Source organism: Lates calcarifer, linkage group LG3 (assembly GCF_001640805.2).
Source record: "Lates calcarifer isolate ASB-BC8 linkage group LG3, TLL_Latcal_v3, whole genome shotgun sequence".
Taxonomy (NCBI): domain Eukaryota; kingdom Metazoa; phylum Chordata; class Actinopteri; family Centropomidae; genus Lates; species Lates calcarifer.
Window position 1 is genome coordinate 20,090,956 of NC_066835.1, and position 23,957 is coordinate 20,114,912.

Here is a 23,957-nt window from a genome sequence, read left to right on the forward strand (position 1 = left end):
GACAATCTGTTTTGTGGCCTGTAAATTTCCCACAAGTGGGATAAATAAAGTCTTATCTTAACCAAAGCTTAACAAATGCTACTATAGAATAGAAAATATTCAGACCCTATAGGTGTGCATTTGTCAATACAGCCAGTGAAAAACATGCATAAAATGAGATCTATCTAATTCTATACAACGATTGTACCCTAACAAACTGGCTTGACAGGTATTACCTAAAAATACATTTTAGCATACAACTTTTTTTATTTTTACTTTTGTGCATCATTTCAGGCCTTGAACAGTGAGCTAAACTGTGCAAGGGCTTTTCAGTCTTTGCTTCTGTAAACAGGAAGAGTTACTCTGGATAACGCTCTGGACAGATTGTCACAGTCAAGGGAGGAGACAGACTGATGGAGGAGGGACGAGAGACAGATATTGAGAGAGTGAGTAAGAGAGCGAGAGCAGCCCCCGACTACACCACACAGATAAAGACTTATAGGCGTATGCTTATCTTTCTCATCATTTAAATATGTGGCAGAGGAAAACCACCAGAGCTGGATGAGATTTACCTGTAAAAACGTTAGCTCAGCTCTGCTGCTTTCTTATTGGCCAAGGTAGAAAAAGTAGGCGGGGAGGCAATGCAGAGTGATTTCACTACCAAGGAGTCCTAATGGAGGGAGGAGCAGGGGAGAAGAGGGGGTAGGTGGAGCACCAGCAGACCGCGGTTGTAGAAAGTTGGACGAGGACAAGAGGTCAGTGCTCCCTCTAGAGGTTAAAAGGAGGGAGTGCGGCGCCAGCGGTCACTCCGGGGCCCTGGGGTCCTGCTGGACTGAGGAGTGTACCATCATTTCTCCAGGACACAGTGGGAGCTGAGTTGGGACGTTCCATTTCATGGAAAGAGAGTGGGTGTTTTATGTGGAGCTTAAAGGAAATGAGCGCACTCCAGTAATTTTCAACCTACAGTGTTAAAAGCGTGTAACTACTGCAATTAAACGTAATTTTCATTTATATCTTGCAATATTTGAAATGATCTGGAACAACTTACCAACCTTGTTTAACAACACGATACTCTGTGGAGTTTCAAAAAGAGGTTTTAAATAATAAAGGAAAAACACTTGACATACAGTATTAAAACCTTTACTCGGACATGATACAACAAACAGAAACAAGGTTCAGAATTAATGACTGAAAAAATTATTCATATTTTTTTTCCTCTTTCAATCCCCAAAGCACACAATAGTCAATCAGCTCCACATGTACGATGGAGTAGGATACAAACAGGACAAAGAACAGACACAAGAGAAAGAGAGAAAATTTAAAAATAAAGAGTGACAGATTCCATTCTGATTTTACAGTTCTCGTATTTGTTTAATACTTTGTAATAAACAAAAGATGAATAGCGTAGTTGGAGAAGAGGGAGACAGGAAACAAGACAAAGAAACAGTGTGTGAATTTTAAAGGTGAAGAGTAAACAATTAAGGAAGATTCTAGATCTACTGGAAAATTGGTATTTCTGTTTTACTTCTCAAGCGACAAATGAACACCTGATCCGAGTTCTTCCAAGTCCCTGCCCTTCTTATCTTCCCCTCCTTCTCTCTCTGACCTATCCTTCCTCCAACTCTAAAATCCAACAACCTCTTCCTCCCTAAAGAGAGCAATCATACTCAGCTGATCCCTCCCATCAAGTTCACTCAGTGTAACCAGATCCTGCTCAGAGGTGTTGCCTGCAGACCAGACCCGTGTGGATTCTGGCGGCCTTTGAACTGTGTCTTCAATTAGAGCCACAGATTCTCCCTCATAATCTAAAGCAGACTCTGAGGGTTGTTTCTACTGCTACAGCCACATAGGACTAACACAGTAAACACACGTCAGGTTGCAGAAACACCTAACCAAATCCAACTGAAGAAGAGCAGGTCCAGGGCTAGGCTAGGCTAACCCTTTTACATCATTCCTTATTTGCATTTCACTCATATATATGCAATTCCCTGTGTCTAGGAAACCAAAGCAGACATCTTCAGGCTGGGGGACCCTATAAAAAGCACCAATGCACAGCTTGAGCACCCAGAGGGGGCCACACACTGGTCTACTTCTCTCTCCTATGACCAGTCCTCCCCTCTCCACACGAGCTGTCATTCCATTCCTATTAGGGCCCCTCTTTAGTATGCATTACACAGGCCAAGGTTAGCGCACACTGTTTAGCGCGCTGCACAATAATCACAACATACATGACAAACAAGCACTGGGGACTGAGTGGCCCTGCATTTAAACGGCCACATCCGCAAACAGCTTGGCAGTGATAAACAAACCAGTGAGGGTGGTGGTTTCAAGGCTGCATAGCATACACTGCGCCTCATTGATCATAACAGGATGGGCCTTGGCTCCAGGGGGCCTGTGTTAATGAGTAAAAATGCCGCCCTGATATCTAATCTATACACGGTGATCAATTCTTCAGTCACAGCCTGTGATCCATTTCAAAAAAAGCATATTTAATCAATGTCTTTATTTTCAAAAAAGCGAGTAATTTCAAAATGTAACAAAGATGGCGACAACAATACTGCTACACAGTCAAAAGGTCACAGCATGCGTCTGCCTTGAGTGCACACGGTTGCAACGACAAACATTTGTGGGCGGTGCGGTGCGATCCAGCGGTCTCCCATGGCGACCGCAGATCGTCGCTGCTCTGCCGTCAAGTAAAGTAAGCAAAGAGGGACACACGGCACTGAATCCCCTCCTTACAGCTCTCCAACGCTTATTCCACTAAAAGCTTCACATCCTTTTCAAACAGTCCAAGAATCATAGTTTTATTTTACAAGTCCATTCCAATGCAAAGCCAGTAATTTTCAGCCCACATGGGTGAGTGAATAAGCATTTGTTAACTTTAAAGTAAAGCAGTGGAAACGGGGCAAAGTGAAGGAAAGGAGGAGGCTGGGTTGTGTTGATAAAGCATCAGGTCAACGGGCGAGTTAATTACCCCTCCAGCCTGGCTCCTTTTCCTCTGTGCATCCTTTCATTATTTTGCTCAACAAATCATTTCAACAGCGCTCAGCACATCACAGCCAAAGCTACAGTATCTGCCAGTCAAAAGCTGTAGCTGCAGACAGATTCCATACGCATGTGGCCACACATACCCTATAACAAATGCTAAAAAAAAACAAAAAAAAACGGAAATACCCAACCACCGGCTCTTGCTAAAACAGTCTGCCTGATCAGCAAAGCTTAAAGTGGCTTAGCATACAGAACCTGCACTGACTGTATAGCTTCTTTTTGTTTTTATTGTATCTGTTTCTCATTCTCTAAATGACCTAAGCTCATAGCAAAATATAAAGAAATATAGAAATGGCATAGCAAAACTTATATGCATTGCTGTTAAATGGAGGGATGAGAATTCTAAATACTTTCACTGCCAATTATTATGAACTTATGTAACAGACTAAGCTGAATTTACAAATGCAATGAAACACAATGCACATATTGCATGACAACTGTTTAACCATGGTACCACAATATGTTTACACAAGTTGCATATTTTGACTTCTTGATGAATTATCAACAAAGATGGCATTTGCTCCATCAGCTGTGTATATGACTAGTATTTTAATGTCAACTAGCGGATGCTCCAGCTCTTGACTGATTGTGTAATCATTCCCATCCCCAGCTATAAACATGATGCAGTAGCAGCAGGCTTAAACATTCAACAGAGGAAGCTCCAAAAATAAAATCCTGCAGAGAAAGTTGCTGAGATGTCGACCTAACAAAAGGTGAGATTATTTACAAAAGTACACATCCTAAAGTCAGCCTATGTTCTGAGAGACGGGGGGAAAAGCTCAAGTTGGGTTGCATTTACAAACTTCATTCCATAGCCCAACTGTTTTAGGAGAGATGAGCTCTAATCCAGATTGCGGATCTCAAAGCCTGACGGCCACAAAATCCTCTGCACTGAAGTCTCAAAACTCAGACTGCTAGTATTAGTTAATCCAAACCAAGCCATAAAGCACTGAGACCGTATCGCAGCATGTACAGTACAAGAACGCTGGCAGATGTTGGTGCTTGTCACCTAAATCGTAAGGTCGCCACCAACTTGCTTTTCTTTGCCAACAAACACCGAAATGACGCAGCAATGACGAATGAGGGGCTGACTTTTCTCTGTGTGTAGGAAATGAATGGACATCTGGAGACTACTTTGTTGAGTTGACTATGTATGCATGGATGGAGAAAAACTGAAACAACACCAAACTCTAAGGTTAGACCAACTTATTGACATGTTAGAGAAAACCACCTGTCTTACAGGTCATCTAACTGCCAGCCTCCAAGTCCACATCACATGGGGGAGGCAAAGGATCCTCTCTGAGAAGAACTTATTTGGACTATCTGCAGGGCAGGAAGCTCGTTGCTCATTCTGATCAAAGTAGCTGGTGGACACAAAAATTCAACAGCTACCTTCATTCCTTCCACCAGCCCAACTACTTTCTAAAATACAAAAGGCCCTGACTGTGTCTGGTAAAGTACAAAGACTTATCAGCCACAGCCAAAATGTACAAGCACTTAGCTGGTGTTCATTTTCAATAGCTGGGACTCTGCAATAAAGTCAGGGGTCATAAAATAACAAAAAGAAAGAAATCTAAGAGGGAAATCTACATCTTAAGCAGACCTGTTCAATGAGTGGACAATGGCTGTCTGATTTGTCTGTGTACTTGCATACTGTGTTTGCATTGATGTAAATGTGCAAGTCTTAAACTAAAAGACCATATTATTTATTTAGCACCTGGTAGAGGACAGCTATACCTCTTCCCTGTAGAATGATACTGCAAAATGTACGTTTCTAATTTCTAGTAAATGTGGTGACTAACAAGAAGGCTAAATATACCTCAGAATGTCAACACTCTTTTAAATACTTTACTAACAAAAAACGGTAATAAATCTTTATGTGTACCCCAGTATTGCTCATCTTTGAGCAAGTGTAGACGGTTTAATTCATAGTTTGCTTTGTATCTCCTGATCACATGGTAGCTGCATTTGACTTCTCACTGCAATGCTCAGATTCAGTTGCCCACAAATTTCAATCACAGTAAATGTCAAGTGCCATTGTCAATGAAATTCAGCCAATCAGTTGCCAAGAACAACAGGAAACATTGGCAGAAGTTGGTGCAAAAGCAGCAGTGAGGTGTGGTTTGGCCCTGGGCTCAAAAACGGTTTCATGGTGACGTCATCACACAGGGGGTTGATTCAACAGCAGAAAATAGAGCTTTTAAATTCTTTTGTTGGAGCCACATATTTCACCTTCACAAGTGTGAGCAGGCCTTTGTTTCTGCATGACTCCTCTGGTGGTTTCTTTTTTATTATTTACATCTACTGTACAAAAGTTGCAAGCATTGAGCCAATACACGCTGAATAAAGTTTCCAAAGCTGCAGGTAGTACGTGTAGGATTTCCATTATATAGCACTAATAATTTCACTATTGCATTACAGTAACAAAACATACAAAAGCTCCTTTGTAATTCAAAAATCTGTGAATTGTTCCATAACCAAACACACTGTATTGCAGATAAGCCTAATTAAAATACTGATTAACAACCAGGTGAAATGAAATCATTTCAGCTGGTCTTTACACTTCTCATCTCTGCTACATAAAATCAGCTTTTCCACCTAATTTGACAGAGCACAGAGTGCAGCATCTCAAACTGCTTAAATATCTTGCACAAGGACACTTCTGCTGGGCACAGGGTTCAAACACCAGACTTATTTTTTTACTCGGCCACACAGCTTAGATACCGGCTGACCAGTTACAGACAGCAGAGAAAATAATTTTTCTCAATTGCCAAAGGACAGCTGAAACAAATAAGATTTTTTGGAATACAGAGCAACCTATCAGGAATAATAGACTTTTACTGGGTGTTAGGGACAGACTAACATAGCTGCTGCCAGCCACAATATTCAACCATTTGACTGGTAGTGTGTTAATTGCCAAAACCTGGTTCTTTTGAACAGGAAGTGGCCAATTATTTGGCAAGTTCAATTACAAATCAAACGTCTGATTTGACAATGATGCAATAATGAGAAAACCCTACACGTAGTACCTTCAACATCGTCTTAGGTGTCTGAGAAAAGATGGTCATTTCTAAGAAAACAGGAACATTTACACAGTTACAACTCACAAAAGTGCATAAATGACCACCAGCAAAGGGAGGATTTGGGGGAACAGAAGATAAAAGAGAAACAAATACTATTTTGTCTTGCATGAAGCTGTACTTCCTGTGAGCCTCAAGCTGTTTAAAATGCCAACCAACTGCCAAAGTAGAGAAAAGGATAAAATCAAAACTTAAAAAAAAAAAAAAAAAAAAAAAATTCAAGTCATTCTTCTTGTCTTACAAAGCCCGCTGTGCGCATCAGGGTGGGAGGGACTAAGTTTGTCTGCTCAACAAAGTGCTCCCAGCCCCTTTTTCCTGGATTTCAATGCCTTGGAAAAAGCTCTCATTTCATGAGTACAGTACTTCAAAATAGAAACTCAAACAAGTTTCAGCATGAATATTCAAAAAAGCATAAAATATTCAATGTTTACAAGATTGGATGAACTAACTGGGAGAGTGATTCTGCCTGTCCATTACTGGACACCTGCTGACCAATAAGAAGGGATTTGTTTGGTGGTGGACAGTTGATTGAAATGCTATGCACCTGATTTTAAGCTAAAACCATACAAGAATAACTAACCGGCTAGTGATGGATATTACATACAGAGGTGCAGCTAGCAGTGTAACTAAGTAACCCAAGTAAAAACAGGGGAAGTATACCAGTTACGCAGAAGCAAAAACCCACTGTGAGATGAAGATGTGAAAACTGAAGGCTAACTTAAAATTAAGACATTTACTGTATATGTGTGATAAAAAGGGCATATATTCCTTGAATCGTAACCCCTATTGTGGAAAACCAAGTATGGGAAAAGATGGTGAATATGTGTGTGTGTTTCTTTAAGTATGCCTACGTATTAGCATACCACTCATTCAGAGCCATATCATCTGTGTATTAGCTATGTTGTATGTCAATTCATGCATGCAAGGAAAGACCTGCATGTGCATGTGTGAAGATAATTAACCGGTGACAGGGAATATGTGTGTGTGTGTGTGTTTGTGTGTGTGTATACAAGTGTGAGAGCCGGTACATTTAAACCAGCAGGTGCTGCAGTTAAGTGAGGCCCAACGAAAAGAGCCAACGACCCAACACGGGGCAACGTGCCGGTAATCCTGGTGTGCACTGGATCCTGACCGGACCGAACCTGGCTCCTCTAGGTGAGCTGGTGAGGCGCCTCTAGCATCTCCATCAGGAAGGTGTCAATGGGCGTGTCACCAATCAGTTTAAAGAAGAACAGGTGCTCCAAGCACTTTAGACCAATGGAGCGCAGTGCTGGGAGCCGGAGGAGGAGCTTTGCAAACCTGGACGAGGGAGGAAGGGGTGACAGCAGAGTGAGAAGTGACAGATTTATCAATCACATAAACTGAAAAAGAATTCAGAAGATGCATGAAGCAAGAAAACAATGTAAAAGTCTTCAAAATGTTGCTGGGGGGCTTTCTGGAAATTGCAGAAATTTAACTTACTAGAGTGGAACTGACTGCTGCAGGTTGTGGAGTCAAGTGAGTTGGAACAGATCACAAAAAGCATCCTAAAAACCATAGTATCTAATAATATAAAACAGTGTAAAGTACTACTTATGCTTGGTGTGTTGATACTCTCAGAAGTCATCTACTGATTAAAACCTTTGAGCAGCAGCTCCACCTGTCACAGAGACATCTTGTCGGTATGTCTGTCTGTTATAGCCCACCTGCCCTGCTGATCGGGGTATTTCTGTTTGCAGTATGCCTCAAGAGACGCATAAACCCTTTCTCTCAGGAGCTCCACCTCGCTGGGGTTGGACAAACCCTTGGCATCTTCAGGTGAAAAAAAAAGAACATTTTCATTATCTCGATACAAGAATGACACATTTGAAATTAAATTTTTCAGACATCAAAATGTCCTGTTTGGTTCAGTGTCCCTAATGATATTTTCCACATGACTTTCAACTTTCCACCTGTCCATGTACCTGGGTTGAAGAGGATGATGGCTCGAAGGCAGCCCAGCTCGGTCTTGTCCATTTGCATGTCTCTCATCTTGCTTACAAGCTCTGTTAAAACCCTGCAGAGAGGAGAGGAGAGGAGAGGAGAGGAGAGGAGAGGAGAGGAGAGGAGAGGAGATTTGCAGGGGGGAATCCCAGTTGGAGACAGGAGGACAATGCCAGATTAGGAAGAGAGAAGAAGCAAGAGAAAGAATGGGAGAAGGAGGAAGGACATAAGTAAAAAAAAAAAAAGAGAGCAGGAAAGTGATAAAAACAAGAGGGGAAGAAAAGAGTAAGAACAACTGGGACCCGACTCCATACTCACATTGTTATTTATGGTTACTGCTCAGTGCATTCACTTTATGTCCAAACCACTTAGGGCATTGTAGAACTGCTGCTTCAGCAGGAAAAAACAAGCACTGATTAAAACTGGCCAAGGTGGCAAACTGCTGCCACCAAATGGTGGTAAGTTTTGGCTGCGGCTGCTCTTGTTTTTGTTTTTTCCAGCTTATTAATTTGATGGCTGCTTGTCTTTGTTGTATTTATAATTAGCTGTGCTGGCAAACACATGGAAGTCGTTGTGAAGTGTTGAGTGAGTGACTGCAGAACACTGAAATCTACCATGGCTGGACAGTAAAAATGGAAGATTTTTGGTTTTCCCACACGGTCTGTCTTCCATAATTTTATCCACTTTATTACCTCTTTCACCCAACTGATGATTCAGACATGAGAACATGTGGCACTCAGGATTCAAGGACCAAACACATATTCTACAGACAGGTGACAAAAACACATGGAAGTTGTTGGGACATCACATGTCGTCAGAACAGCTTTAATGCTCCTTGGCATTGATTCTACAAGTCTGTGGAAGTCTACTGGAAGGATGGAGCATCAATCTTCCAAAAGATATTCCCTCAATTGGTGTTTTGCCGACACGTCGGTCCAACATCGCAGGTGTTCAATGAGCTGAGATCTGGTGAATGTAAAGGCCGTAGTATATGATTCATATTATTTTCATTCAGTGCCACCTCGTGTCCTATGGATGGAGGCACTGTCGTCCTGTTTCTCCACTAATTTTTCAGATTTTTCCTTTATTTTGTCACCTGTCTGTAATTTTCCGAGCCCTTACACACAGTCATATTTTATGTTCTCACTCGCAGAGGGGAATAAACACAAATAATTCTGTGACTTTTTGATAACATTTAATCCTTTTTAGATATAATTCAAGGGCTTAAAACCTGTTCATTTTAGGGTGGGTCATGGGTTTGGTCAGAATATTTTTAGATTAATATTTTAAGTCTTTACCTAAAGAACTCAGATAGATGTTATTCAAGAACAATGCGTGCAACCACAAAACTTACCCTGACTAAGCCTTTTCTTACCAACATATTAATACATTTTTAATGAAAAACGTAACCATGCTTCCTCAGATGTGTAGTGCAATAATATACGAAATGTCAGTTTGGACTGATGAGGCTCGGTGTAGCATGGGCTGCAAGTGTATCCTAATCACTACTTCTGCTCTCCTCTGCAGGGATATGAAGAGGAGGAGTCTATACAGACCAGGGATGGAGGGGAAAGAAGGGATGATCATTACACACAGTTTATTTGCTACTTCATTACCCACAATCAGAAACAGACATCTGCTGTTAATGATATGGACTGATTATAACTCATAATGCCCAAGCCCCCCAAAAATCAAGCTTTTATACACACCCAACAGAATGCTTTATTCATATTTATAGTTGAGAAGTGGTAGAAATTAGCCTTCCTCTTGGACTGAACAGGGCCAACACCTCCAAAAGGGTCAACAGTAAATTACATCCTCTAAAGACTAACTGACCCGACTGTGTTAAATAGTATCCCAAACTGAAGCAATACACTATTTTGTCATACAACCACATCCCACCATTAGTACCCTGGGAAAGCTAGCTTAGCTTCACAAAGCTTAACAAAGCCAGCCCACACATTTTGATTTGCTCATCATGGTCTGGCAAGGCTCATCAAGCATTTGGTTTGGTAAGAAGAGGCATCGTTAATGGGCAAAGGATGAAAGGTTTTCTGCAGGCGACTGGACGAGGCTTTGAACCGTCAAGGTCACAAACCAAATACAGGTGCTGAATTCAAAATTCAAAATGCAGGACATCGTCATCGAACCCACACCACTACAGCTGACTGAGTGACACAGTCAAACAATTCTCAGCGTATGTTGTTCAGAATAATATCTTTTAGTGAAAACTGACTGGCTTCTGCAAAGCTGCGCAAACGCCTACAAGCATCGACCTTTGAGCTTTGGTTCTGTGTTTGTTTCAGTGTTGACTGAAGAGGAGGGGTTTGAGAGAAGTGTTTGTGTAGTGGCGTAATTACCTGTCAAATATGGCCCCAACCTCGGCATTGTGCGCCCTGTGTATTCAACCACAATGTGTTATTACAATGTCATTACACAGTTACATTGTTATTACAGTATTCTATTTATTTTCTGAGCCCAGAGAGATAGAGCTTACATATGATTTCACATGGTGAAAATCAGTGTTGTTTCACATTACTTTCTGATATATTTAAAACTGTTGAACAACAGTGTGCATGGGGATTGTTCACATTTTTTATGTCTGGGCTCAAACTTCGCTTTATCTTGCACCTGTACCTTAAACTGACACTGTTAAATGTGGACCTCTGATAAACATTAGATCAGTTTTATGACATCATAATTTATATTCTTAAACAAGGCACCATTATATTCACATATATTAAAATAAGCAGAAAGGAGGTTATGATAAATCTTATGAGCCAAATGCATAACAGCAGAAAACCATTAGTACACATGAATCTATTAACCCTGAACCTTTAACAGGTGTTTGTAAATGTCAATACAACATGAGAAGCAACTTAAGAAAGTTTCACTGAGCTATGGCTACTGTGTGAAAAACAGAGGCTCAAAGTGCAAAACAAAATCACATTGACAACACACAAAACTAACCAACAAAACAGAAATCTACAACTTGTGAAATCTACAAAAAAGAAAAACACAATATTTCAGAAAACAACAAAACAGAAAAGTAAGGTGTCCACTATCTTTGTCATTCTTGTCATGGACGACTATAATGTCACTCAAATACACAGAGTATGTAAGGGCAGGGAATGCTTGGATGTTTCTTTAATTTTCTATCGCACTTCCTTCCCCAACATATTTGCATATTTTTAGAGCCCTTCCTGCTTAGAATGACAAAGAAGTAGGTACGAACTCTTTCCAGTTTGTAAAATGTTAAGTTTTCTGAAACACTGCGCTTTTTCTTTAGTCAGTTTGTGTTGTGAAATATGTTTTTCTGTTGTGTAGTTCTGCTTTCTTGGTTTCTGTTTTGTTCAGTTGTTTTGATAACGGCTGTTCTATTTTACACTTCAGGTCCCTGTAGCAAGAAGTCTAATTCAAGTAATGCATTATGAAGAAATATCAGGGTATTTCATTATTTACATCCTCCTTGATCTAAATATGATTCAGTAACTTCAAACAGATGCTGATGCCAAGCTGAAACAGAAGCCTGCTGCTAGAAGAGAGCAGTGCTATGAGAAAAAAAATTAATAAGTGTCAGAGGAAAATCATTGAGCCATGTGCCATGAGCCCAGTTAGCTTGCTTTAAACCTGACTGGATTTCTCAGCAAAATTAATCTTTTATAACAATGTAATTACTGTGTAATTAACAGTGAATTGACACGTTGTGATGTAATTGGGGTTTTACATAAAGGTCATTGAGATTTGCAGGATTTTTTTGATTAAAGCAGGTGAAGATGTAATGAACAAAACGTCTCACTAAAAGCACTGAACGTGCAGTAAAACCTGCTGATGTAATACACCCCTGAATAATGCAGTAACATCCCATTATGACATGAACCAGCATTCATTATGGTATCATGGGTCACATTTTAATTCACCCTGAAATAACAAAATCTGTATTTTGAGGTATCTCATTACTGGTTTGTAGCGACAGAACTGATGGTTGATGCAGTAATGCAGACAGCTGGAGAGGCCATGGCGGTAACTGGAATAAATATTTCACGATCTCAAACTAACAAGCTTGTTTTAGGCAGAAATGTAGAAGACTCTGGGCTGACGGTGGAAACCAATTATCGCACGTGATTATCAGAATCTTCTGCATTTTTTGCACGATCATGGTTTATGTGAAGATTGTAATTATTTTACATTAGACAACAAAGATCTTTATGTTGAGATGATCATACGACAATTAAAAAAAACAAACACCAAAATATATAGCCATGGCCTCAACAGCGTCCTGTACAATAATGGGATGTAAACTATTATATGAACATATTTTAAAGTATTTTGAGGGACATTCCTATTATATATTCACAAGTTAGTATTGTACATTAGCCAGCCATGATAACATTATAAAATAGGTGCTATGCCGCTGAGTGTGTGCGCGTGTGTCTGCACATGCATGTCTATGGGTAAGCATTAGTCACCAGCCTCCCCGGCATGCGCTGTCACCCTACAGGCAGCACTAAAGCAGCAAAGTCTCTCAGCCAATCACAGCCATCGCAGAACACAGCAGCTGCAGCCAGCCAAATATGAAGACACAGTACCCTAAGTTCTTACCCCAGTCACTAACAGAGCTAAACATGAATAACATTGATGTTTGACTTATAAAAACAGTGAATGTGAAACCATCAGAGACAAAGAGATTCATGTGGATAAATAATTTATTTATCTAACTTTCAGGACTGATGTGGAATTACCATGTGATTTAAAGAGGGGGTTGTGGATTTTACCTGGCCTTTCAGAGTGGGTCTATTTTAAATTAAGTGTAGGGGGTCCAGTGGATCTATTCTAAGCAGGGGTCCACCACAGGTGAGTAGAAAGGCCCCTGAAAAAACACTTAAATGGTGGCATGACCTTTCCAATAGTGTCACCCACCCAAACTCCTAAATGCTGGGGAAATCACTAGTGTAGTATGTCTGTCACAGTTATACTGTTTGTACATATGTGCATCTGTGTATTACCTGTCAAAGATGGCTCCAACGCCTGCACTGTGAGCACTGTTCCTGTGGACATGCAGGCCGGTGGCCAGTAAAATCCCGTCCTTCACGGAGATGGAGCGATGGGAGAACGATGCAATCAGGAGTTCATTCCAGCCTGTTGACAAGTTGGTGTCTTGAGTATTTCTGGTGAAGCAAAATGTCTAAATATTCTGCAAGTGTGCTGCTTTTTATTTCCTAATACTTGATATGACTGAATGTTCCTGGTCCAAATATTCCAAATTGAGGATGTCTCAACATCTACTGTCAAAAAAATTAGTAACATCTACAGGCCATTCATACATACTGATACCAAATGCTGGGACAGCAATGCTGCTGTTAATGAGACCTGGCTTTGTAGTCCTGCGCCCCCTGCTGAGCTCTACACATTCAAAAAGTGTCCAAACTGAGAAATGCTCAACTTTATGCAAATATCCTCGGACAAACTGCAAGTGACAGCCAAGGCAGTGTCAATGGGGATCTTACTGATTCCTGCAGAAATGGAAGCACAGAGTTGTTTACTACTATACTGGAGGAAAACCTGAGGAAAAACTGATGAAGGAAAAACTGAAAACCTGCTTTAATTGTCCACTGAAGCAGAGTATGTAAACAAAGCACTCAACACAACACATCAGACAAGTTCAAGATGTTCAGTTTTACTGGACAATTTGTCAGGGAGGTGTTGATTTGTTGGTGTGCACATGTACAGCTGTGGACAACATGGATACAAAGTTGTTTTTGTTATGCTCTTTCTAGTCCATGTGGAGTCTGTGTGGAGGACATATGCACAGTTGGTGTGCACACTGACACAACAAATAAGTGGGCACGCAAACATCCACAAAGATCCTCACCCACACCGTCTGATGACAACATTTGCTGAAAGTATAAAACTACCCTGAGAGCTTACCTGCACGTAGCAGGATGACCTGGTCATCCAGGGGCAGCTCAGAGAAGTGAGGGATCCTCTTGGCCCACTCCACCAAGGTGAAGAGCTGCTTGTCTGCTGCCTGACAGATGTTGGTGACAGGATCGTTGGGCTGAATAAAGCAGATTAAGAGAATTATTGTTGATTATTTCATCAAATAATTTGATAAAGAGGCACTGTATTATTTATATCCACAGGAAATCATCTCAAACTTCATTTGAAAATCACGTGTATCAAGTGTAACACAAAGCACCTCAATGCAAGACAGTTTGTGGTTCATTTCCACCATCCACACTACTCACAGAGCTGCCACCTGAACTTCCATCTGCATGAAGCTCTGTCTTCTGCTCTACAGCCATCTCTGCTTCCAAAATCTTTTCCACAGGCATCTCCTCATTCACTGCACTAGTCGACTCCACCTCACCGTCTCGTTCCTTATTCCTTTGCCGTTCCTCTTGGACAGCTGCAGGATGGGGGATTGGACAGAGAGGAACACAGGAGAAAACAATAAAGGACAAGAAAGATGAGAACAGGAGAAAAGAGTAGGAAGAGCACACAGGAGAAAATGTGGAGGAACGGGTGAAAGCACGAAGGGTGCAAAAGCAAAGGAATGGACAAGGTGGGGAAGCAAGGAGTTGGGTCATGTAGGCAATGGTAGAGAACATATGACAATTAAAGACAAAATGAGGAACACAGAAAAGAAAGTGAATGAAATTTAGTGAAAGGGATGAGTTGGAGCGATGTGCCAACAGACAACATCATGGATAAAATGAGAAGAAGAATGACGGAGGACAATGTAGAAGAGACATGATGGAAAAAGATTGGTTTAAGAGGTTTGCATACAAAAAGATGCAAAAAGAATGAGGAAGGATAAAAGAGTAAGACCAAATTAATATGGAAAAAATGTGCAAAACAGCAGGAAAGCAGAGAGACATTTATTTACAATTTATGATAGATTCAAAGTCTCTCATACAGTCTTTCATTCTCATATAAGACATACACAACACACATTATTATTACTGCCATTATTATTACTAATACTGTTGTTATTGTTATTATTTAAAGTGACATTCAGGTGGGAATGATGATGAAATGTGACACTGACAGTAGACATTTTGTCTGGACTTTTTTTCATCATCAAAAAAATTAAGTTCTTTCAGCAGATGTCTACTGTAACAAGGTTTCTCACAATCCATAACCCAGATTAGGGAAACTGGGATTCTTGGGTGTGTGACAGGCTTCACTGTCAAAAGTCACCACAGACATCAGTAGACACAGACTGAGGTTAAGTGACTAGTTTGGTCACTCAAGGTGATTTGATAAAAACATATGCAAGCTGACGGCTGTGTCATACAAAAGAAAATGTCACTGGCCAAATAGATAAGAATGGTACTGTGTTACCTTAATAGTCTCATAAAATGGACTTCAGAAATGTTTGGAGGGTAAATTGTTTGCTTCATATTTTAAACATTTTGGGGTATTTGTTCAAAAGCAACAAACTGGATCTGAGCAGGAGCAAACTGTGTTATGTCATTACTTAGTTACAAGTTGTTTTTTTTAAACTTGAGCCTCATGAACTTCAAGTATCAATTATTCAAACAAGAAAAAGCTAATATTTGGTATTCTTTTGATGATTAATTGATTATAAACATGTCTGACAACAACTAATAATAAGTTGCTTAAAGTTTGGATCCTAGTATGTGCACTTGATTTTAATCTACTTCATATCACTATTAATCTGCATTGGTCATTATGTCTGAATTTAACACAGAAAAAGAAAAGGCTTGACAGTGGCTAGGAATTTTAAAAAGTGGGCTTGTGTTGGAAGGCTGCCACTGAAACCATGAAAGCCTTCGACACAAGGAAATTAATGCTCCTCAACAGAAGTGGATCTGCTCTGTGGCTGACTGTGGTAACTGTGACCTTTCTGGGCAGCACCCAGGTGAGAATAGAAAATAAGTAACTTTAAAGTAAAGTAGGATGATGATTAAAAGCAGTGTGCATACTCAGCAAACTTTCCCTGGATCTATAAAGGTTAAAAAAACACGGGGAAGTGATTCAAGGCTGGCGCTGATCCACCTCTGAGCACTGGCAAGAAACTATGGAAAACATTTTAAACTAACTCCTTCTAACTGATATGCAACATAATAACTCGCTCTCTCTTCTTGCTCAGTCATACAGGCACAGACATACACCCCTCCCTCCCTCTTCTCCTTACATCTGTCGTTCATCTTGGCCACTACAGAAGGAGGGAGGGGGGAGAGAGAGAACGAGAGGAAACAAAAAGAGGAAGAGAGGGGGAAAGGGGGTTAGTGTTTACAAGGCTTACCCACCCCCATCTCCCCCTCTACCACTCTGTACTCGTTCTTCCCATCACCCACAACCTTAAATGAGATGAAAAGATCTCATTTATGGTTATGGGTGAAGTTTAGAGAATTTACAGGTTGAGGCTTTGCAGATTAGATAGCAAGTACCTGCAACAGAAAGCAGCTTTCTTGAATGTTCCCTTCACCTGCGTTAAGTTAATACTCAGTGACTACATTAAAATAACAACTGTTATGATCAACCAATGATAAATGCAGCATCGTAACATGCTGAATTCAGTCATAATCCAATAATCTAATGTGAGCATAGAGCAGATAATCTCTGACTAACTGGCTTAAAATGGATCTAATGTGATTCTCAGTGTTAAGACACTTGTATGACGCAGCACACAGATCAACTGCAGTTTCTTAATATTGTGTGTTTCATTTTTAATGTAAAGAACATTTATTCTTACATGAATAAGCTCTTTGGCGATTACATGAATACAACTAGCTATAGCAGTTCATTAGTACCGCCACTATAACTAATATAATAATTATATACTGTGTTTTACTCAAGCAATGCCATGATAATGACAGAAATTTCATCTGAAATTTGATGTTTCACTTTTAACATGGTGGGAATCTTTTTAACAGTGTTACAGTTTAATAGCTGCTAACAAGACAAAACATGCGTTTCTGCTGCATTTGCTTTTTCACTGGTCCAAATCATGGGATGTATTTACCGATGACTGATGGCCGCCTGAAGACTCAACACCTGGTAAATATCACATGGTTATATAATACTTCCAGACTGTGATTAGACAAGTCTACTGAAAGTATTCAAACCCCTTGTACTTTTTCCATGGTATATTGTTTTAAAACACTGACTCATAATGGATGTGATAAAGACTTTGATATGGATCAACAGCAAATAAGAGCAAATAAGACTCTAAAATTCATAGTGAAAGCAAGAAAAAAGTAAAAGGGCAGTAAATACCTTTTACCTGAATACTTTACGTATGATATAAGTGAATGGCAATAGATTTTAGGATACTGTGGGCTGCAAAGGATATGCAGTTGTGTCCTCTACTTTTGGGCAAACGAAGGCTGCCATTTTTCCCTTTTTGGAAAGAGAGACCCTGATGACGTGTAATGATGTGTCTCGAATTGAAATTTTGACTTTGAATGAGGCAGACCCTGAGCTGGAAAACAGCCAGCGCAGTTGCAGGAGCTTGTTAGCCCCAAATGTAGTTGGCAAACCTTTATGATAAAAATCAGACGTGGGCTTTTCATTAGCAGCGTCAGTCCACAGACCAAATATGTCATTCTTAAAGAAAACTAGTTTCTTCCAGCAAAGGAAAACTGAGAATTAACCAATCCATTAACATCATCACTGATGAGTGTTACAAGAGTACAAGTTTAACATGTGTTTTTCTCCCTTCTACCGTTGCATGCGTAGATTTGAAGTGGACAAGGTATAATATGACAGAGCTGGCTGAATGAAATGTGTGTCTGTCTGTCCCTGACAAATATACTGCAGCTTCTCTGCTACCAGTAAATAACCAATTCTTTCAAATCAAGTATTATATATCAAGATATTTTAGGAGCTTTCTGTCAGCTAAATGGTTTCCTGCAAATAATATCCCATAAAACACCCATTTAAAATGAAAATTAAATCATAATTAGTGAGAAAATGCACCACTTTGTGCATTTAAATTTTAAAGTGTATGTGAAAAGGTGTCACAAGTGGCCTGTTTTTCAGGGTCATGAGGAGAAGGGGTTGAGAACAAGTGGTACACAAGGTGTGCTGAAGTTCTCTGCTTGCTCACCTTCTCTCTTCATGCCCATAGCCAGGCACTTCTGGTAGCGGCAGTACTGACAGCGATTCCTCTGTCTCTTATCCACCATACAGTCTTTATTGTCCCGACAGGTGTAGGTCAGGTCTTTGCGCACTGTTCGCTTGAAGAAGCCTTTGCAGCCCTCACAGCTGTAGACACCGTAGTGCTTACCTGGAGATTGCAGGAAAGGAGGGGGAAAGAGCCAAATGAATAAGGCGAGAAGGATAAAAAATCTTTCAAAGCATAAATTTAAAGCACCTCAGGGCCTCGGACCAACTTTGTAAATGTGTATACTTTATAGCTGTAACTGAAAGACAAGGCATAGACTTGTATTTAAGGTGTATAGTCACCAGAGGATCTGTCTCCACAGATGGAACAAAGGCGTTTCTGGGAAAGCATTGGCCCTGGGTTGTGAGACGACAGCTGCTTCAAGCCCAGTGGAGGTTTCACATCATCAGAGCTGCTTACTGCATGGAGCCCTGACATGGACACTGTTGAGTTGATCTGAAAGAACAACAGAAACAAAGGTAACCATAATGAAAGCAAAGAGGGCTTTTTAGATGCATTAGTACATGTTTCCCATAATCACCATGAGAGCACAAAATAAAAATAAAATAAAATCACAGTGGGACAAGAGTGTACCCATTGTTTTATTGTTTGTCCTGTTCCTCCCTCTCTCTAAACTGTGTCTTGCCTTTTATATCTCTGTCTAACAAACTGGTAAAAGAAAACTGGCGTATGGCATATGAAGACTGAGGCAAACAGATGAGACAAAAAGGAGTGGGGGCAAAACCAAAGTAAGAAAGACTGGCAGCAAAATGCATATGGCCCCATGGAAGAGGAAGTCACAGAATGACAGTACTAAAACATGGAGAACAAAGCAAAAACTGAACTGTGACAGAACAGGAAAACAAGTGAATGTAGAGGCAATGCGTGTTCCAAAAATACTCCTGATGTGAAGAGTTTTCCTTTACCTGCGGGCTGCTGATGGGGCCATAGCCCACCGATGGCGTGCCAGGGAGACAGGGCGAGCCCAGTGAGGAGCTGATGACGGAAAAGGGAGAGCCGATGCTACTGATGGGGCTGTTGACCCCAGCGGAGGTGATGGGAGGAAGAGAGGTCATGGAAGCTGCAGCTGAAGGAACCAGAGGGGGCGAGCGTTGGCCTGATGGAGGGGAGGAGACAGACGAACTGTCCGGGCTGCGGGAATCTGACAAGAGACAGTAGAACAGACGTTAAATAGCTTATGTAATCATCAATTAAATTAATGTGGTACAAAAAAGGATACGCTTATTGATAGTTTTGATATAGATGGAATAGGTGGCACATTCAAACAGAAATATACTGGTTCAATTATCAACCAAACACCAGCTGTAAAAATAATGATAATGGGCAGATATACAACCAATTATTCACAATTTTACTGGTCTATTCTTAGTCAAATCATTTCTACAACTATTAAACAGTCCTACTACTTTCATATTCTATTTGCTACTATACATTTTCTTTGCACTTTTAATACATTTTACATGAAAACAAGAAAAATAGCATTCTAGTAATTACTGATGACTAAACCGTAGTGCTGTCTTCATTGTAATCTCTAATGAGGCAACAATCATTGCTTAATACATTAATTAAACATCCTCATGTTCTGTGAGCAGTGAGATTACCTGAGATGTGCATTTATGCATTATGCAAAAATGTGATTTGTACCATTTCACAATATTTTTCCCTGTACTGAGAACTAACGTCACACCTTAAGAAAATAGCCCTGATTTAATCAATCTGCCACCATCCTCCTATTGCTTGAGATTTTTATTATGCCAGGTGTTTTATTTACCTTTGTTTATGTTTTGGTTTGTATTTTGTTGCTGCTTTCGTCTGCAGCTGACTGTGCTGCATTTTCACTGCTTGAGGCTGTGTACTTGGTTGTCATCTGATCTAATCTATTTTTCTTGCCTCAAAGACACTGGAAAGAAATCAGCCAATCGTATGCCCACACAAATAATCTGCTGTGGCCTCTGGAGGCCAGCGCTTTCACTACCATGTGAATACTCGACAAATTCAGGGAATCATGCTATTAATTACTGAGAACACTTCTTTTCTTCTGTTCTTTAATTTAAGGTATTTTTTCCCTCACAAGTTTCCATCAATTTCTGACACAGCACTGTGTATAAGCACTTAATACTGACTTCAAGGTTTACAGTGAGAGAGTGGAAAGTCTGGTGTAGCTAAACAAGGTTATGGCACAAACACTGACATGGTTTGCCATTAATTTCCTGGTATGGGAATGGAGATTCAAAGCACAACACTTATATGTTACTGGTAAACACTGTGCCCAACGATGACCTTTAAATTTTCCTTAGAGCACAGCAAGATCTTGGTAACAAACAAACAAGCAGCAACAGGAAATAACAATATGCTGTTGCTGTGTTTTGAACAGAATTTACTATTGTGGTGATGCTCATCTCTGGTCTGGTTATTTTATGATGCACCATTTAATTTAATAACAGTATAAGTGTTATACTGAAAGAAGACGATGCCCAATGAGAGGAGAAAGTTAATTTCAAATACTCAAAATTATATTTGAACACAATTTATTTTAGACAAATGGTAGAATGGCATAATTTGGATAATTGACGCAGACTTATTTCAAATGATTATATGCTCTAGGATGGCAGGAGGTTATAGGTCAACTGTGCCAGCTGTCAGTAAGGTGTTTAAAAAACCTTTACTATTCTGTCATTTAAACAAGTCTTGGATATATTTTGTTTAATCATCCTCCACATCTCTCATAGGCCTGATTCTACATCAGGTATGATAACAAATGTGCAAGATCAATTTTTAAAGTTGTAGTTAACATTAACAATAGTTTCCAGGTGCAATTACTAGACATTCATGTTGTTGCACCCTGATAACAAAATCAGAGCAGTTGTTTTCTTACCTCTGCTGTCGCCCATGATGGTGGTTGGGGCACAGGGGCTGTCTGGCAGCAATACACCGACGTGCTTCCGTCTCACACAGCCCGCTATCAAACTCTAGACCGCGGACTGAGGCCCGGGCCGGAGTCGTTTTGGGAAACCAAAAACGGGTCTGAAATTCCAACACAAGAAAGAGCTCTGTAATGATATAATGGTGTGGCACAGAGAATGCCCATTTAGTCATGACAATGTAAAACAAAACGAACAAAACTCTATCCATTAAAAGGCTATGAACTAGCTGTCTGGCTGTCAGTCGAAATATGAGTGTATTTGATGCATTTTAGGGCATTTGATGTAACGTTACAGCAGGACTTTGCAAAACAGCCAGCTGCTCAGCTGATGCCACAACTGTCTTGTTCTGATGCAGCACAGAGCAAAGACACAGTGTTAGTAAATAAATAATATACGGTATATTGATACCAAACACTGACTATGTTATTTTGGTTCAACGCTGTGAAAAAAACGACCCCTTCCAGTATGTAGATGGAGCCCAGACAGATGGCAACAAACCACCGTTCTTGCAAGCTAACGTTAGCTACTAGCTAGCACTTAAAACGTCTGTGCCAACCGTGAAGCTAAATAACCTGTGTTGGCAACCGTCCTTGAAAATAAATCAAGTCGTTATTACGTGACCCAACACGACGTTTAAGGCAAACGGGCATTTAACATGTAATTTTGTGAAAATTAAGCTACGTCTGGTGTAAGCTAGGATAACAAGCTAAGCGCTACAGCTACGTTTAGCCACCTAACCTAGCTAGCAAGCTAGTTAGCCCAAATGCATCGAAGGAGAGCTAGACAACCAAAAACAAACCACTTAAGTACTGCTTGTTCCACCTTTGTCTAACTCTTCTAGTCACACACTAGCTACACGTTATAAACATATATTTAGTGCAAATAAATACGGATTACTGACGGTTTAGCGGCACAGCTTCTTCGCATGAAAAGATGTGGCGACTAGGCCCCGTGTGTGTCTGTCTCTCCCCCCACTTTGCCTCGTAGTCAACCCTCCCTCCCCCTGCAAGGATGAAAACATGATGATGGTGGAGGATTTGGCTTAGTGCTCTCTTACAGTTGAACATTGGCTCCGAATCACTGCAAAACCCTGCAGCCTGGCTTCTTAAAGAAGGAGACGGGTTGTGTGGTCATGTTGCGCCTCACATGTCACTGAGTGAGGGAGACACATCCAGTGCAAGAGGTCAAGAGGTCAAGACAAGTTCAGCTCACTGTGTCAGTTGCTGAAAAGGTTACTGGCGGACGCTGAGGCTCTGGTGGACCTGCGGTGCTAGAAAGCAAAGCAGTGTTACAATCCCATAGATATGATCGCTCCATTTTTTATTGATTTTAATTCAAATCAATTATTCAAATACTTTTCTACGATGCATGAACACCAGACATGTACAGTACAGTCTGATGTTTGAAAGCAGTATGTTTAGAGATTGTTCATAACTGCATTGATAAGATCCTCATTTTTCTTTCTGGAACAATTATTGCACATGTGGATATGCAATAATTGTTCCTTCGTAACATTATCTAATATTTTATATCCTCAGCAGCCACATTACAGCTATTATAGCTGCATGTATATAAATTCAATCTGGTTATTTGTACTAGTTTTTTTCTGTTGTGCCATATTAAGCAGTCAATCAGCAATCTGTCAAGCTTACAGAAGTTAATTGTATTTATAACGCTGCGTTACCCTGAAGAGTGCAGTAGTCAGGATAAGATACCGGTAGTGAAGCATGAAGTATTCAGCTGTACCACCCTAACAGTAGACAAGGAATTACTACAGACAATGCACTAGTTGCTTTGAGAGAAGCTGGAAAACTAAAGATTCCACAGAGCCACAGAAAAGGGCAAAAGAAAACCCAATGCTGGTTTGTTTTCTTTATAAAGAATCAACACATTCACCATCAAGTCTCCTGTAAGGAACACTGTTCTATTTATCTAAACATTGAACATAATTTTTTACAGTTGCTGCTGTAAATGAACAGTGGTTTTGTTGCTTCCTTCATCAGTTGGCAGAAAGGTTAAACAGAAGGTGTGTGGGTGTTACATATGTAATTTGTTGCATGACTCATGAGGATTATAATCATGACAAAAAAGATAAGAATATTATCTGTTTTGCATCACCACTTGATGTACGCACTAATCTTTGACCTGTCTGGAGTGAATAAAAGATTTCTCATGAACTGTTTTTACAGCTAAGCCAAGAGGAAGAGACTTTGTCCATCCATCGTGCACCAGCAGTTTATTTTCTCTGGGGTTGATACAGGTGAAGAAGCAGAGGGAGGGTCTAGGTCTTATTCAGTGCTGTATTTTCATGAAAGATTTTCATGGTTTTACTTTTTCCAGATCATGTATAAGTAATTACTAATTGTTTGGAAACAGCTATTGTTGAACACCCATTTGCTCTTTGAATGAATGTCAGCTTTAAAACCACTGCCTTGAGCATTTCATTGTTTGTAGATAACTGCAATGAGGTATCAAAATCTGTTCCAGTGTTCACAGTCCACCTGCCTTGTTTCACAAATGGCTAGTAGGAAAAATAATGTTCTGACCATAAACTTCATGATTTGGCAGTGTGTTCCCTCCACCTACTGTGGGTGGATGCTGGGAGTTTCCAGCAGATTGTTTCTGAGGCTTTATCACCCTCCAGGGGGCTAAAATGGCATTACACAAAAATCACAGACCCTTATTTTCCTGGAATTCTTACATATTTTTAGTATACAGGCAGCATTTCAGCTAAAGCCATAAATATTTTACTATTATCATTTTGGTAGATATTTAACTTTATGTGCTACCAACTGCTTTCTAAAA

At 40.2% G+C, this 23,957-nt stretch overlaps 1 protein-coding gene across 5 annotated transcripts; it reads right to left on the reverse strand.

Moving 5' to 3' along the window:
- Positions 1-1,103: 1,103 nt before the first annotated feature.
- On the reverse strand, positions 1,104-22,314 carry LOC108886934 (retinoic acid receptor RXR-beta-A). Of its 5 annotated transcripts, none has more exons than XM_051068582.1 (13): positions 22,210-22,314; positions 21,104-21,252; positions 19,134-19,369; positions 18,510-18,663; positions 18,151-18,330; positions 16,234-16,254; positions 14,318-14,478; positions 13,998-14,127; positions 13,076-13,208; positions 10,430-10,465; positions 8,051-8,142; positions 7,793-7,898; positions 1,104-7,406 (listed from the first exon to the last, which is right to left on the reverse strand). In XM_051068582.1, the coding sequence occupies exons 2-13, from the start codon at positions 21,117-21,119 to the stop codon at positions 7,259-7,261; spliced, it is 1,413 nt and encodes a 470-aa protein (XP_050924539.1). In that variant the 5' UTR covers positions 21,120-21,252; positions 22,210-22,314; the 3' UTR covers positions 1,104-7,258. The 5 variants fall into 5 exon arrangements, with proteins under 5 accessions (XP_050924539.1, XP_018537584.1, XP_018537585.1 ...); XM_018682068.2 differs by lacking the exon at positions 22,210-22,314 and adding an exon at positions 22,054-22,196; XM_018682069.2 differs by lacking the exons at positions 16,234-16,254; positions 22,210-22,314 and adding an exon at positions 22,054-22,196.
- Positions 22,315-23,957: the final 1,643 nt, after the last annotated feature.

Excerpts from the sequence above, each read along its gene's own strand:
- LOC108886934 (XM_051068582.1), bottom strand. Across the intron at positions 18,331-18,509 it reads CTGTGGAGACAGATCCTCTG|GTAAGCACTACGGTGTCTAC; the intron begins GTGACTATACAC and ends TGCAATCTCCAG. Across the intron at positions 16,255-18,150 it reads TATGGGCATGAAGAGAGAAG|TGGCCAAGATGAACGACAGA; the intron begins GTGAGCAAGCAG and ends CTCCTTCTGTAG.